Consider the following 18,597-nt stretch of genomic DNA (forward strand, 5'->3'; position numbering starts at 1 on the left):
GACTGACCTGACCGACCTGACTGGACTGGACTGACTCGACTGACCGACTGACTGACCGACTGACTGGACTGATCTGACCGACCTGGACCGACTGACCGACCTGGATCGATCTGGACTGACTGGACTGACCTGACCGACCTGGACTGACCTGACTGACTGACCGGACTGACCTGGACTGGATCTGGACTGGACCTGGACCGACTCTGGACTGGATCTTGACTGGATCTGGACTGACCTGGACTGATCTGGACTGGATCTGGACTGGATCTGGATCTGGACTGACTGACCTGGACTGGACTGAACCTGGACTGGATCTGGACCGATCTGGACTGATCTGACCTGGATCTGACTGACCTGGACTGACCTGGACTGGATCTGGACTGATCCTGGACCGACCTGGACTGACCTTTGGACTGACTTGACCGATCGACCTGGACCGACTTGGACTGACCGACTGACCTGGGACTGACCTGGACTGGACTTGACCGGATCTGACTGGACTTGATCGACTTGACCTGGACTGGACTGGATCTGACTGATCTGACTGGACCTGACTGGATCTGGACTGATCTGACTGACCTGGACTGGATCTTGACTGGATCTGGACTGGATCTGACTGGATCTGGACTGACCTGACTGGACTGGACTGATCTGGACTGACCTGACTGATCTGGACTGACCGATCTGACTGGATCTGGACTGGATCTGGACTGACCTGACCTGACCGACTTGACTGATCTGGACTGGATCTGACTGGATCTGGACTGGATCTGGACTGACCGACTGGATCTGACTGGACCTGGACTGGATCTGGACTGACCTGGACTGACCTGGACTGGATCTGACTCGACCTGGACCGATCTGGACTGGACCTGGACTGGATCGGACTGACCTGACTGGATCTGACTGACTTGGACTGGATCTGGACTGACTGGACTGACTTGACTGACTTGACCGATCTGGACTGGATCTGACTGACCTGGACTGGATCTGGACTGGATCTGGACTGACCTGGACTGGACTGACTGGACTGACCTGGACTGGATCTGGGACTGACCTGGACCGACCTGGACTGACCTGGACTGGACCTGACTGGATCTGACTGACCTGGACTGATCTGACTGGATCTGGACTGACCTGACTGATCTGGACTGGATCTGGACTGACCTGGACTGATCTGACTGGATCTGGACTGGATCTGGACTGATCTGGACTGACCTGACTGACCTGGACTGACCTGGACTGACTCTGACTGACCTGGACTGACCTGACTGGATCTGACCGATCTTGGACCGACTCGGACCGACCTGACTGGACCTGGACTGACCTGGACTGGACTGGACTGACCTGGACTGGACCTGGACTGACCTGACTGACCTGACCGGATCTGGACTGGATCTGGACTGGAATTGGACTGACTGGATCTGGACCGACTGGACTGACCTGACCGGATCTGGACTGGATCTGACTGGACCTGGACTGGACTGGACTGGACCTGACTGGATCGACTGGACCGACTCTGACCGAACTGGACTGACTGGACTGACCGACTGGACTGGATCTGACCGGATCTTGACTGACCTGGACTGACCTGACTGATCTGGGACTGGATCTGGACCGACCTGGACTGGATCTGGACTGGACTTGGACTGACCTGACTGACCTGGACTGGATCTGGACTGACCTGGACTGACCTGGACTGGATCTGGACTGGACCTGGACTGGATCTGGACTGATCTGGACTGACCTGGACCGACCTGGACTGACCTGACTGACCTGACTGGATCTGGACTGGATCTGACTGACTTGACTGACCTGACTGACTGATCTGGACTGGACTTGACTGGATCTGGACTGGACCTGGACTGACCTGGACTGGATCTTGGACTGGATCTGGACTGACCTGGACTGACCTGGACTGACCTGGACTGGATCTGGACTGGATCTGGACTGACCTGGACTGGATCTGGACCGACCTGGACTGGACTGGACTGACCTGACTGATCTGGACTGGATCTGGACTGACCTGACTGGATCTGGACTGGATCTGGACCGACTGACTGGATCTGGACCGACCTGACCGACTGGACTGGATCTGGACTGACTTGGACTGATCTGGACTGACCTGGATCGATCTGGACTGACCTGGACTGGACCTGGACTGGATCCTGACTGGATCTGGACTGGATCTGGACTGACTGGACTGACCTGGATCTGACCTGACTGACCTGATCTGGACTGGATCTGGACTGGACCTGGACTGGATTTGACTGGACTGACTGGATCTGGACTGACCTGGACCGATCTGGACTGACCCTGACCGGACTGGATCGACCTGGACTGGATCTGACCGACCTGACTGGATCTGGACTGACCTGGACTGACCTGGACTGACCTGACTGGACTTGGACCTGACCGGATCTGACTGATCTGGACTGGACCTGGACTGGATCTGGACTGACCTGACTGACCTGGACTGGACCTGGACTGACCTGACTGGATCTGACTGACTGACTTGACTCTGGATCTGGACTGACCTGGACTGATCTGACTGGACCTGGACTGACCTGGACCGATCCAATTGACCTTGGACTGGACTGACTGGACTGACCGACTGACCTGACCTCTGGACTGACCTGGACTGACTTGGACTGGATCTGGACTGACCTGGACTGGATCTGGACTGACCTTGACTGATCTGGACTTGACCTGGACTGGACCTGACTGGATTGACCTGGACCGATCTGACTGACTTGGACTGACCTGGACTGGATCCTGGACTGATCTGGACTGACCTGGACTGGATCGACTGACCTGGACTGACCTGGATCGACCGGACTGGACCGACCTGACCTGGACTGGATCTGACCGATCTGGACCGACTGACCTGACTGATCTTGAACCGACCTGGACCTGACTGACCGGATGACTGACCTGACCGACCTGGACCGAACTGGACCTGACCTTGACCGACCTGACTGGACCTGACTGACTTGACCGATCTGGACTGACCTGACTGACCAGACTGGATCTGACTGACCTGACTGGATCTGGACCGATCTGGATCTGGACTGACCTGACTGGATCTGGACTGGATCTGACTGACCTGACCGACCTGACTGATCTGGACTGGATCTGGACTGGACCTGACTGGACCTGGACCGATCTGGACTGACCTGGACTGGATCTGGACTGATCTGACTTGACCTGGACTGACCTGGACTGGATCTGGACTGATCCTGACTGGACCTGGACTGACCTGGACTGGATCTGACTGGATCTGGACTGATCTGGACTGATCTGGACCGATCTGACCAGATCTGGACTGACCTGACTGATCTGACTTGACCTGACTGACCTTTGACCGACTGACTTGACTGGACTCGACTTGGGATCTGACTGACTCGACCTGACCTGGATCTGACTGGATCTGGACTGACCTTGGACTGACCTGGACTGGACTGACCTGACTGGACTGACTGGACTGACCTGGACTGACCTGACTGGATCGGGACTGGATCCTGACCGACCTGGACCGGATCGACTGACCTGACCGACTCCTGGACTGACCTGGATCTGACTGACCTGACCGACCTGGACTGATCTGGACCGACCTGACTGGATCTGGACCGGACCTGGACCGATCCTGACTGACTCTGACCGACCTGGACCGGACCTCTGACCGATCTGGACCGATCTGGACCTGGATCTGACTGACTTGGACTGATCCTGGACTGATCGGGACTGACCTGATCTGGAATTGACCGACTCTGACCTGGACACTGACCTGGACTGGATCTGACTGATCTGGACTGACTGGATCTGGACTGACTTGACCGACTGGACTGGATCTGGACTGACTGGACTGACCTGGACCTGGATCTGGACTGGATCTGACCGGATCTGACTGACCTGGACTGACTTGACTGACTGATCTGGATCTGACCTGGACTGGACCTGGACTGACCTGGACTGATCGACCGACCTGGACTGGATCTGATCTGGATCTGGACTGACCTGGACTGACTTGGACTGACTGGATCTGGACTGGATGACTGACCGACTCTGACTGACCTTGGACCGATCTGGACCGATCTGGACCGACTGACCTGGACTGACCTGGACTGGACTGGACTGACCTGGACTGGATCTGGACTGACCTGACTGATCTGACTGGACCTGACCGACCTGGACTGATCTGGACTGGACCTGGACTGGATCTGACCTGACTGGACTGGACTGGATCTGGACTGACTGGACTGACCTGGACTGACCTGGACTGACCTGACTGGACTGATCTGACTGGACTGACCTGGACTGATCTGGACTGGATCTGGACTGGACCTGGACTGGATCTGGACTGACTGACTGGATCTGGACCGATCTGGACTGACCGACTGGATCTGGACTGGATCTGGACTGACCTGACTGGATCTGACCGACTTGGACTGGATCTGACTTGACCGACTGGACTGACTGACTCGACCTGACCGACTGGACTGACTGGATCTGGACTGACCTGGACTGATCTGGACTGGATCTGGACTGACCTGGACTGGATCTGGACTGGATCTGGACTGACCTGACTGACCTGGACTGGACCTGACTGGATCTGGACTGATCTGGACTGACCTGACTGGACCTGGACTGACCTGACCGACCTGGACTTGACCTGACCTGGACTGACCGACCTGACCGATCTGGACTGGACCTGACTGATCTGGACTGGATCTTGGACTGGATCTGGACTGGATCTGGACTGGACTGACTCGACTGGATCTGGACTGACCTGACTGGACCTGACTGGACTGGATCTGGACTGACTGGACTGGACTTGACTGGATCTGGACTGATCTGGACTGACCTGGACTGGATCTGGACTGACCTGACCGATCTGGACTGACCTGACTGATCTGACTGGATCTTGACTGACCTGACTGACCTGGACTGACTTGGATCTGACTGGATCCGACTGACCTGGACTGGACCTGGACTGACCTGGACTGACTCTGACCGACCTGGACTGGACTCTGACCGATCTGGACTGGACCCTGACTGACCTGACTGGATCTGGACCGATCTGGACTGGATCTGGACTGGATCCTGGACTGACCTTGACCGAACTGGACTGACCTGACTTGACTGAACCTGGACTGGACCTGACTGATCTGGACTGATCTGACCGGATCTGGACTGACTGGATCTGGATCCTGACCGACCTGGACTGACCTGGACTGGACCTGGACTGACCCTGGACTGACTTGACTGACTGACCTGGGACTGACCTGGATCGATCTGGACTGACCTGGACTGACTGGACTGGACTGACCGGGACTGACTGGACCTGATTGATCTGACCGATCCTGACTGACCTGGACTCGACCTGACTGGATCGGATCTGACTGGATCTGGGACCGGACTGGACTGGAACTGGACCGATTGACTTGACCTGGACCGATCTGACCTGACTGACCTGGATCTGACTGGATCTGGACTGACTGACTGATCTGGACTGGATCTGGACTGGATCTGGACTGACCTGGACTGATCTGGACTGGATCTGACTGGACCTGGACTGACCTGACTGGATCTGGAACTGACCGACCTGGACTGACCGACCTGGACTGACCTGGATCGGACCTGGACTGACTGGACTGGATCTGGACTGACCTGGACTGACCTGACTTGACTGACCTGGACTGGATCTGACTGACTGGACCGACTTGACTGGACCTGGACTGGATCTGGACTGACCTGGACTTCGACTCTGGACTGACTGACTGACTGATCTGGACTGGATCTGGACTGACCTGGACTGGATCTGACTGGATCCTGACCTGACTGGACTGACTGGACCGACCTGGACGGATTGACCGACTGATCTGACTGACCTGGACCGATCTGGATCGACTTGACTGACCGACCTTGGATCTGGGACTGGATCTGACTGATCTGGACTGACCTGACTGGATCTGGACTGACTTGACTGGACCTGACTGACCGACTGACCTGACCGATCTGACTGGATCTGGATCTGACCTGGACTGACTGACTGATCTGGATCTTGACTGACCTGACTTGGACCTGGACTTGACCTGGACTGGACCTGGACTGACCTGGACTGATCTGACTGGACCTGGACTGGATCTGGACTGGATCTGGACTGACCTGGACTGACCTGGACTGACTCTGGACTGACTGGACTGGATCTTGACTGATCGGACTGGATCTGGACTGACCTGGACTGGATCTGGACTGGACCTGGACTGGATCTGACTGGATCTGGACTGATCTTGACTGACCTGGACTGACCTGGACTGGATCTGGACCGATCTGGACTGACCTGACCGGATCTGGACTGGATCTGGACTGGATCTGGACCGACCTGGACTGACCTGACTGACTTGACTGGATCTGACTGACTGGACCTGGACTGACTGGATCTGGACTGACCTGGACCTGATCTGACGACTTGGACTGGACCTGACTGATCCTGACTGACCTGGACTGACCTGGACTGACCTGGACTGATCTGACTGGACCTGGACCGACTGGATCTGGACTGATCTGGACTGGATCTGACCTGACTGGATCTGGACTGACCTGGACTGACCGATCTGACTGGACCTGGACTGGATCTGGACTGGATCTGACTGACCTGGACTGACTGATCGATCTGGATCTGACTGACCTGGACTGGATCTGGACTGACCGACTGACTGACTGGACTGGATCTGGACTGGATCTGACTGACTGACTGGATCTGACGATCTGACCTTGACTGACTGACTCTGGACTGCATTCTGGACTGACTGACTGATCTGACTTCCGACTGACCTGGTAATGACTGGATCGATGACTGGACCGACCTGACTTGGACTTACTGGATCTGGACCTGACTTCCTGGACTCTGACCGATCTGGAACTGGACTGGCTCTGACTGGACTGACTGGATCGGTTCGAACGACTGACTGGACCTTGGAAACGGATCTGGACTGACTTGGACTGGACTGGACTGGACTGGACTGACTTGGACTGACCTGGACTGGATCTGGACTGACTTGGACTCGATCTGGACCTTGGATCTGACTGGATCTTGGACTGACCTGACCGATCTGACTGACCTGACCGATCTTGACTGACCTGGACTGGATCTGGACTGGATCTGACTGATCTGACTGACCTGACTGGATCGACTGACCTGGATTGATGACCTGGATCTGGATTGACCTGACTCCTGACTGGATCTGGACTGATATAGACTGGATCTTGGCCTGAACTGATCTGGCCCTGACTGGATCTGGACTGGATCTGGAACGGATCTGGACTGATCTGGACTGACCTGGACTGGATCTGGTACCTGATCTGGACTGGATCTGTACTGGGATCTGGACATGATCTGACTGACACAGACTGGACTGGATTGGATCATCTGAACTGGACTTGGCCTGACTGGATCTGGACTGGTCTTGGGAACGGATCTTGACTGACTTGACTGGATCTGGACCGACCTGGACTTGGACTGACCTGGACTTGACTGACTGGATCTGGAATGGATCTGGACTGACCGGACTGGAATCTGACTGACTGGCCTGAAGTTGATTTGGCTTCTGATTGACCTGGATTGTATTTGGAATGGATTTGGATTGGATTTGGATTGGATATGGATTGGATTTGGGTTGGATTTGGATTGAATTTGGATTGGATTTGGATTGGATTTGGATTGGATTGGTTTTGGATTGGATTTGTATTGGATTTGGATTGGATTTGTATTGGATTTGGATTGGATTTGGATTGGATTTGAATTTAATTTGGGTCAGATTTGGATTGGAATACGGATTTGATTTGTATTGGATATGGATAAAAAATGTCAGAGTATCAAGGCGATAGTTGACTGTTTCAGTTTTTCTTTATCAGCTCAAAAAAAATCAGAAAAATGTCAAAGAAAGCAAGTTGTGCTGCATATTTTTGTGGCCGATTTGTATTGATTTGCACACATGTTATGAATTCAAAGAGCATTAACCCTATTTGTTTTGCTGTTTTTCTTAGGATCACAGATCGATAGTAACTTTATACATCACGCTTCAACTTTGACATAAATGGATAGGTATTTTACGATAGCATCTTGACTGAAAAATGATAACCAAATCTAGAACGTTTTCTTTGGACATAACTTTTATCAAGTATGGCATTAGCCTCGGAGTTTTTTTTTTTACATTTTTTAATGCAACCAAGACATCGGATATTATTCGAAACATTTTATCGTCAAGACACATCGTCATCTGGTAGGCAAAACGCAAATTCTTCATACAGTAGAATGGCCCCTGCCTCTGTTACGGAATTGCAAATCGATGATACGGCTTGAAATGCACTATGCACAGTAACGACTGTCCGGTGGACTGGACAACGATGGCAGGTACCTGAGTCAAGGTGCAATAATTCAGGGAAACGGTAGCATCCGTGCACCGACTATAGAATTACGGTGCATAAATTAAACACCACCATCTGAGGATCGATCTCGATGATCGTTCCTGGAAAACGCATCAAGACCAGCTCTAGGGTAGGTATCAACAAACAGGTTAAATCAACAAGATCGCCGCGATCGTGCGATCGAGATGGATCGTCGCTTTATTCTGTCCTGTCGCTGATGGACAAAATTCTTCGCAAGAAAAGTGCAAGATCATGATGTAGCATCCATCCACCCGGGAGATGAATCAGCCTTCTCGCACTTGTTCATCAATTCGATACGGTAGCAGTGTTTTCCAGTCGGAAAGTATTTCTTGTTGACGTACCTCCTACTTGAGGTCATTATCTGGAATTATACCAGCGTGAAAAGATCATGTCGGAATATTTTATTACCTATTCATAATTTTATTTTCGACAAAAATCTATCTGGTTTTTTTGAACAACTTAGGGTAACGTCTTTACACTGTTGGAAAAGATTATCTCTATGCCGCGGTTTACTCGTATGTGTCTTTGCGTTAGGGTCCACTACTTCCATGTTGGCCCATACAGCAGTGCATAGAAAACAATAATTAAATTCGACTGTTTTGGTTCCATTATTCTGTAACCTATTTATATATGTCAAACATTTGTGCCAAAGATTGATTATGTTTGACCTAAAAGGTGTATAGAATAAATCGAATATATCCTTTGATTTATATTCGATAAATAGCTCATATTTCTGATACTGTTTAGCAGTTGAGAACATCTCAGCCGCATTTACCGTTGCGTTGCTATATGGATCGAAGGCTGGTATCGGTAGATGGGTATATGCTATGAGAAGGTAGCGATCCGTGGTGACTGCCAAGAGATTGATAGCCCTGCGGGCGGTGAATGCGATATAAGGGGTGTCTAAATACCACGCGCCACGCCACCGTTCTCATTCGGTGTCATCCTTCTGACAGCAACGCGGGCCCCGGCACAACCGATCCAATCTGCTTAGAAAGACTGATCAGGTGGCGGTGTGATTCAGACTACCGGTGCACGGATCTTTATGGGCTGGAATTTTGTTTAACGAGACTACGTGAGTTGAAATGGGAATTGAGTGCTGATGGGCGTTCCGGTTTATTACTAATGAGGTTCTGCGGCCAAACTGGCTGTAATGATTGCACTAACTAATGAGGTGTGATCATCATCATCAGTCGTATATCGAAAATGGAAACCCTTCAAAGTAATAAACCTACGAGGAAATTCGAAGCCCATTAATGACCCATAATCAAGTTGCAAACTGGACCGATTGAGTCATTTTTGACTTGCGGCCGAAATGTGATCGTTCACTTGTTTCATCGTTGGGCTGAAATCTCAGCCTCCGATTAAGATCTCCCAGGTGAATGTCTCACGTTGTGATGTCTTGGGGTGCCTGCATGAGGTGCTTTAATTGGTCACCATCCGATCCTCACGGGGCGACTCTGGTCGACTCGGTTCGATTCGATTCGATCGGACAGCTCCCGATAATGATCTCTCACGAAGCGCGTCAATCGATGAAGGTCGTAGATTGGATGATTGCCATCAGTCAACCATCGGCAGCGGTGTAGATCTTGATATGGTTGGGAGATATTTGTAGCTTTGTTTTTGCTGACCAAGATAACCGTTTTAGGAGAAAAGCAATTTCTATCAAACTCGACTGCATCCCCGGGACGTTGAAGCACTTTGTCGAGATGTCGAGATTGCAGAGTGCTGAATTGTAAAATGGGTTTAAATAACATGAGGATAGAGGGAAAAAATTGGCGAGATTTTCCCGTTTTTCGATACAATCATGATACCAATCATTGCAGTTATAATTGAGAGGATCGCAGTTATTATCTGACCCGTGAGAGATTGAACGACGCGTCGATAACTTACCGTGAGTTTGTGAGATTGGAGATGAATTCCATAATTTGATTGGTCGACAGCAGGTTGGTGGAGTCAACGTCAATTAGGCGGTAGAGTTTATCCAAGATCTGCAAGTGATATGGGGTATTTGAAAGGCAGATAAATAAATGATGTTTGGTGCGATTACAATTATGTCAACAAGTGGTTGTGAAATAGAACTTACTCCTTTGGCGTGCCATATTTGACAAAATTTTTCATAGGAAACTGTTCCCTCTCCGCAGAGCACGTAAGCCACTGATTCCATTTGTTCAGCGAAGTCCATCTGTTTCTCATCACTGCAAAGAAACCGGTAGAAAGAATGATTAGTTGTTATTTATTTTATTCGTGCTAGATGGAATTGTCTATCAAGATTTTAGATATCTAAAAATTGGAATATATGTATGATCTTGATAAAATTTGTGTTTAGGCTTTATTAATGCAAATCAAAATCAAAATCTTCTTGAACGTATATGAGTCGTTGCACACAAATTTGGATTGGTAACAGTACTAGCGGATTCTGCCAGAGAGTAGAACCAGCTGCATAAACACTGTATATTGACCGTAGGCAGTGATAATCGATACTGCGCCCACTTTTCACTTGATCGACGGTGACAGTTTGATGACGAGTTGATGGAGGCAGGTCAAATTGTTGAAATAACTATTCTTACAATCCACACGCTTTCACGGTTGCGCAGAAGTTTTCAACGTTGATGGTGAAATCCACGTTGTTTTCTTATTTGTCCTCTACCAATGCTAGTGGACTGTGGACTTTGTTGGACGAAATGACGATTGAGCGTCGACATACCTCTGCAGACATTCGATAGGTGCAGCAGCAGTTAAAGGTAGTTAGAAACAGAGGCCATATTTAAGGAATTCCAAGAAAACGCCGGGAGATTTTTCAAAATGTCCTTGTCGGACGTCCAACGACAGAATGAGTATCATTTGGTTAGTTCCTCCTGCCCTTGGTCGTATTATCAATGGCCTCGCATCATAGATGAATGAGAATGATTTTATTAGTCGATTAGAGCCTGAACAAAAAAACCTTTGACATGCCAGTGTGATACGTGAGAACTGATACAATAAATGCGCCTCCGAGTTTTGGAAAGAACTTTGAAAGAACGATGGTTCGACCCTTGGGATCGATTGATACTGTTCCGGAAAGGGAGCTTGGTTTGTTGCGCCGAGAGCAAACTATTGCATTTCGGTGCTCAGTACTGGTGAATCTGCGGTGATGAACAACATGGAATCCGGGTCAGGGAATAGATGAGGAAGGTTTGTCTCTTACAACGACGAGCGTGTGCTACCAATACTTGTAGTAGCTGGATTCCACAGTTGCATCTTACTGAAGTGATCAGCCCACCACGAGTTTCATTCGTAGATTAGATGATCCGTTTTCGCTCATATCTTAGTAAAACAGTTGCTGCAGAAACGTTCATTCCTTTTGCATCCTTCGCTGCGATTGCTCGTTGCCGCTCTGCTTCACATCATATTCCGCATCGCCTCCAGCATGTGAAGCTTTAGTTTCGCGAGAGTTCGTGAAGAACGATGTGAGGAAACCTAATATCGAAGTGAAGAACGGTGCTTGATTCGCTCCATTGAGTTGGTTTGACAAGCGATCGACTTGGTAGTCTTGCTGTTATCTCGGGTCGCTGCGGCCGATGTTGATGCTGTGGCTGCTGCTGGTATGACTGTCCGTCCGTCGGAATAAATATTCATGGAATAAAGCTTCAGTAGGCTTACTTTCCGGGACACCTTTCGCTGAATCGCATCACCCTCTGTTGGTGATGTCATCTTTTTCATCGTCAGACCGCATCGTGCTTTCGTGCTGTGCGGTTCTTTTCTCTCTTTGTGGAAGGAAGTTTTTAATACTACCCGAAGCTATTTTAATTCTCCACTTCCTTCAAAGAAACAAGGTTTCAAGACCGTCCTGCCCAAGCGCGGAAAAAATAGAAGGAAGCTGGAGACTTCAGATATTCCTTCTAAATCTAACGTTGACATTATTTCTTCTCCCATCGAACTGAGCAATCAGTTCGATTTGATTAATAACGAATTTGAGGAAATCGAATCTACCTCTAGCCCAGGTGATTCGATTCATGCGAAGAAACAACGGATTCCGCCAATTGTGGTATCTGTTGCCGAGTTTTCTGGCTTTCGGAATGAAATCTTGAGTAACCTTCAGGGGATCAAGGTTTCATTTCAGATAACTAGGAAGGGTGACTGCCGCGTTTGCCGGGATCCTTTGACGATCGCAAACGTCTTCTCCAGTATTTAACTGAGAAGCGCCATAAATTCTTCACATACGACGACAAAACTGAGCGATTGTTCAAAGTCGTCTTGAAAGGTCTGCCCAGTGATGACAAATCACTGGATGAGATTAAAATTGAAATTTCTGAATTACTTGGATTTTCACCAGTCCAAGTAATTAAGATGAAAAAGAAATCACTCTGGTACTTCCCAAAGGGCATTTCTCAAGAATTTTATTTAGTTCATTTTAACAAAAGTGAACTAAATAATATGAAAAGTTTGGAAAAGGCCTGTATTATGTCCCATGTCCGTGTTACATGGGAACATTTCCGCAGGCCTGGGGAAATTTCCAAAATCCCACTCAGTGCCGTAAGTGCCAAAAGTGGGGTCACGGAACCAAACATTGCCACATGGATGCTAAATGCATGATTTGTGGTGGAACCTCTCACGCCAAGGACGCTTGTCCTGTGAGAGAAGATTCAATAAATTTAAGTGTGCAAATTGTGGGGTAATCATAAATCCAATTTCTGGGAATGCCCTTCACGCAAAAGTTTTGAATTCCCGTGCAAAATTGATGACAGGAAATTCCAATCGGATCCCAGATTCGACGGGTAGAAATTTTCAAACGCTCAAATTTCGAAACCAGTTACCGGTCGAGCAATTCATACCCACCACAATTCACAAACAAATTTTGCCGCTCGTCAACGGGTAGCAAGCACTTCAGTAAATTCCAATTTTTCGAATGTACCTACGTATGCAAACATCGCTGCTGGTAGACAAAATTTCTCTTCTCAAAATGAGGTTTATACCCATGTCCCAACGGGAAATAATGGTCATGTTGCCGATTCAGGTAGCATGACTGCTTCCGATTTTGATTTTTTAACTGAACAATTGCATCACATGATTGATGCAATGTTCAAAGCAAATACCATTCCAGAAGCTGTTCAGGTTGGTATAAAGTACACACAAAAAATTGTTATCGGACTCCGTTTCAATGGATCCAAATAATTGTGTGAAAGTTCTAAATTGGAATGCCCGCTCTCTAAAGGGTAAGGAAGATGAATTATTCAACTTCCTTTCAGTTCATAATGTGCATATTGCCATTATAACTGAAACGTATTTAAAACCAGGACTCTCCATTAAAAGAGATCCAAACTATTTTATCTACAGAAATGATCGTCTTGACAGCGCCTGTGGTGGGGTCGCCATTGTCATTAACCTTTTGTCTGTGCTCTGGGGTCAATATGACCCCAGGCCACTTTGAGTGGCTGCCATTTTCTTAGTTTTCAACCGATTCTCCTAATTTTTGGTAGTTTGGTAAAACTCGCCGAGATCTGTCTCCTATGTGCAAATTCGCTTGAAAAATCTTGAAAATATGCGCTACAGTGTTTTTTTTTTTCAAAAAACTTACGTTGTCTGTGCTCTGGGGTCAAAATGACCCCAAATTGAAATTGCTATAACTATTTTAATGTTTGGCCAATTTTGGATTTTTGGGGCTATTTCGAAAGATAATTTAATCATCTTTCAGGTCGTTACCAAATATTGACTATAGGTGGACGGGTACATCGCGGGGAGGGGTTTTCGTAAAAAAAGGGTACAAAAACAGTGATTTTTCATGCTTATTTTATTATATCTGAAAATCCTACCCATTTTGAACTGCACCTTTTCAAAAGATTATGCAGGAAGGCGTCTGCTTTGACATGAGGCATTGATTAGTTTAGCGCTTGGTCGCTAGGTGGCGGTATATTTGAATTCATTATTTTAGACTATTCAAGTAACTCCGATATATGGCATTTTCCTCATTGTAAATATTCTTATCGCACAATTTTGAAATTTGATAAGATGACGTCTGTAACAAATTTCGTCTGGTGGGAATAGACTGTCATGTGACGGAATAAATAAGGAAATTTACAAATAGGCGGCGCTAGTGTACTTGCAATATTCTTGCATATATGAAATATTGCTTTAGCTTGAGATCCCTCATACCTACACCCAAGTTGTATTCGGCAACATTGTTCAGGATGTCTAGCACTACAAAGCGGTGCTCAATATAATGAGCACTTCTTCCCATTTTTTTAATTGTGCGATAAGAATATTTAAACTGAGGAGAATTCTATATATCGGAATATCTTGAGTAGTCTAAAATAATGAATTCAAATATACCACCACCTGGCGGCCGAGTTCTAAACTTATCAACGCCTCATGCCAAAGCACATGCCTACCTGCATAGCTTTTTAAAAAGTTGCAGTTCAAAATGGGTAGGATTTTCGGATATAAGTAAAATAATCATGAAAATCACTGTTTTTGTACCCTTGTTCACTAAAACCCTCCCCGTGATGTACCCGCCCACCTATAGTCAATCTTCGGTAACGACCTGAAAGATGATTAAATTATCTTTCGAAACAGACCAAGAAATCCAAAATTGGCCTAACATTAAAAAAGTTATAACAATTTCAATTTGGGGTCAATTTGACCCCAGAGCACAGACAACGTAAGTTTTTTTGAGCACAGACAGAAGGTTAATAGACGTATCAAACATAAATAATTTTCTTCGTTCGAAACCAAATTTTTTGAAACCTTGGGAGTTTATGTTGAAACAAATTTTAGACAATTTTCCTTCATTGCAGCCTACTTGCCTTTTCAATGCAATGGGCAGCAAAAGAATTTATTGAAAGCTGATCTTCAAATTCTGACTCGCAACAAATCAAAATTCTTCGTAATTGGTGACTTCAATGCCAAACACCGTTCATGGAATAATGCTCAAAGCAATTCCAATGGTAAAATTTTATTTGAAGATTGTTCTGCGGGATATTATACTATTCAATATCCCAATGGACCAACTTGTTTTTCTTCCAGTCGAAATCCTTCTACAATTGATTTAGTTTTAACGGATTCAAGTCAGCTGTGTGGCCAATTGGTAACTCATGCTGACTTTGACTCTGATCACCTTCCTGTGACATTTGAAATCTCACAAGAAGCCATTTATAATCCAATCAGCTCTACTTTTAATTATCATAGAGCTGATTGGGATTTATATAAAACGTATATCGATAGGAATTTTGATGTTGATATTCCTCTCGATACCAAAAGTGATATTGATAATGCTCTCGTATCTTTGACAAATTTAATTGTCGAAGCCAGAGGCATTGCAATTCCGAAATGTGAAGTTAAATTCAACTCCATTATTATTGACGACGATCTTCAGCTACTGATCCGTCTTAAAAATGTGAGAAGAAGGCAATACCAAAGAACTCGCGATCCCGCGTTGAAAGTTATTTGGCGAGATTTGCAAAATGAAATTAAACGTTTCGCTATTCTGAGAAATACCAACTTTGAGAATAATGTCTCGAAGTTGGATCCCAGTTCGAAACCCTTTTGGAAATTAACGAAAATTCTTAAAAAGCCAATTCCAGCGCTTAAAGAGGAAAATAAAATTTTATTAACAAATGGCGAAAAGGCTCAAAAACTTGCTCAGCAGTTCGAGAGTGCCCATAATTTTAGTCTAGGTCTCACTAGTCCAATTGAGGATCAGGTTACACGAAGCTTCGAAAACATTCTCAACCAAGACAATGTTTTTGACCCTTCGTTGGGAACTAATTTGGATGAAGTGAGATCTATTACTAGAAAAATTTAAAAATATGAAAGCCCAGGTGATGATGGTATTTTTTACATACTTATCAAAAAAACTTCCTGAGAGCTCTTTATCCTTTTTGGTTAATTTATTTAACAAGTGTTTTCAATTGGCATACTTCCCAGATAAATGGAAAAACACCAAAGTTGTTCCAATTTTGAAGCCGGACAAAAATCCAGCTGAGGCTTCTAGTTATCGCCCAATCAGTTTGCTTTCTTCAATAAGCAAACTGTTTGAAAAGATTATTTTAAATAGAATGATGGTTCATATTAATGTCAATTCTATTTTTTGCTGATGAACAATTTGGTTTTCGCCATGGGCATTCAACCACTCATCAGTTATTAAGAGTTACGAACTTAATTCGGCTCAACAAATCTGAAGGATATTCGACTGGAGTTGCTCTTCTTGATATAGAGAAAGCATTTGATAGTGTTTGGCATGAAGGTTTGATTGTAAAATTGATGAATTTTAATTTTCCTCTGTACATTATTAAACTGATCCAAAATTATTTATCAGATCGCTCACTGCAGGTAAACTATCAGAATTCTAAATCTGATAGATTACCTGTTAGAGCTGGTGTTCCCCAAGGCAGCATACTGGGGCCCATATTGTATAACATTTTTACTTCTGACTTACCTGATTTACCACCAGGGTGTCAAAAATCTTTGTTTGCAGATGACACAGGTCTCTCAGCCAAAGGGCGAAGCCTTCGTGTCATTTGTAGTAGATTGCAAAAAGTTTGGATATTTTCTCCACTTACTTGCAAAAATGGAAAATTTCCCGAATGCTTCAAAACTCAGCTTATAATTTTCCCACATAAGCCGAGAGCTTCTTATTTGAAACCTTCTAGCAGACATATTGTCACTATGAATGGGGTTCCAATTAATTGGTCTAGCGAAGCTAAATATTTAGGACTTCTGCTAGATCAAAATTAACTTTTAAAAATCACATTGAAGGCCTTCAAGCCAAATGTAACAAATATATTAAGTGTCTATATCCACTTATAAACAGAAAATCAAAACTTTGTCTTAAGAACAAACTTTTGATTTACAAACAAATTTTTAGACCAGCCATGTTGTATGCTGTGCCAATATGGACTAGTTGCTGCAATACCAGAAAGAAGGCACTTCAGAGGATTCAAAATAAAATTTTGAAAATGATTCTGAAGTTACCTCCGTGGTATAGTACCAATGAACTTCATAGAATTTCTAATATTGAGACATTGCAACAAATGTCCAACAAAATAATTTCAATTTTAGACAAAAATCGTTTGCAATCTTCTATTGCAACGATTAGCTCCTTGTACCCTTAGTATAAATTAGGTTAAGTTTAGTTTAAGTAGAAAACATTGTAATTCCTACATGGTTTAATTCAACCAGAGGAAATATCGTAACTGCCAGAGGCAATTGAAATGTATTAATAATATCTAAAAGCGTAACATAGCAAATAAGGATGATAGTGTTAAGAAAACACGGAACACCTAGTCTAAGAGATAAATGCATGTATTAGATAATTAGCAAATAAAATTAGTTAAAAAAAAAAAAAAAAAAATCTTTTTCATCGTTCCCAGCGTGGCGTGAACTCCCGATTGGATAGTTTACGCGGATATTTTCAATGTCAATTACGAGTTACTTTGAGGGAATCTTCAAAATGTCGATTGGGACTGTATACACGTGTGTCAGGATGTGAGACATTCTATCTAATCGTTTTCAACCCCGGATCTCCAGATAAGCCAGGGGGAGATTGGCCGGCTAAAAAACAACAAAGCACTGTAGTTGACCTACTACCAGGAGAGTTATTAGCTGTTGCGTAATCACATTGACAAACCCAACGCGAAACACAACCCTGGCATCGGGATTCAACTGCGATCCTCCAGGTGGGTGTCATCCATATCTCGCACAATGGGCTTGTTTTGCAGCCAACATTTCTGGATCCCAATGAGAATCAGATCAGATGTTGGTAAACAACACAAATACTAGCATAAAATTTACTTTGAGATGTTGGCTGCAAAAACATGGCGTCGTGCCAGGTGGCTGCGATCCTCACTCTGTTGCTGCACCACAAAACAATGGGTTTTCAATCGTCGGAGAGGGATTTTCCTGTCTCTGAACTGCTTCTGATCATCGACTTTTGGTCTGAGGATGACGGGTTGTTACTGTTAGTCAAATTTGGTTATCCAACCCAACAACAGGCGCGCGGGTACAGGCCTTCGTTCGGCCCAAATATTATTCGTGTTTAAGTTAAGAACGAAATTTGTTAGTTGTAAGCGGAATAAATGTTAATTGTGTAATGGTTGTGATTTAGTTAAATATAGTGGTTTTTAATTTGTCCGCGAGTGTGTTGTTAATTGAATATAAGAAGGAATCAAT

The 18,597-nt window shown here is 46.0% G+C and overlaps 1 protein-coding gene across 1 annotated transcript in view; it reads right to left on the reverse strand.

Moving 5' to 3' along the window:
* The window catches only part of LOC134213431 (NADPH oxidase 5), a 335,835-nt gene that overhangs the window by 62,982 nt on the left and 254,256 nt on the right, over positions 1 to 18,597 (reverse strand). Inside the window, exons 3-4 of the mRNA XM_062692477.1 lie at positions 10,538 to 10,649; positions 10,345 to 10,442 (exon numbers count right to left, since the gene is read on the reverse strand). Of these exons, the coding sequence (XP_062548461.1) occupies positions 10,345 to 10,442; positions 10,538 to 10,649 (210 nt within the window). The remainder of the gene's footprint in view (positions 1 to 10,344; positions 10,443 to 10,537; positions 10,650 to 18,597) is intronic.

This window comes from Armigeres subalbatus, chromosome 2 (assembly GCF_024139115.2).
Source record: "Armigeres subalbatus isolate Guangzhou_Male chromosome 2, GZ_Asu_2, whole genome shotgun sequence".
Taxonomy (NCBI): Eukaryota; Metazoa; Arthropoda; class Insecta; order Diptera; family Culicidae; genus Armigeres; species Armigeres subalbatus.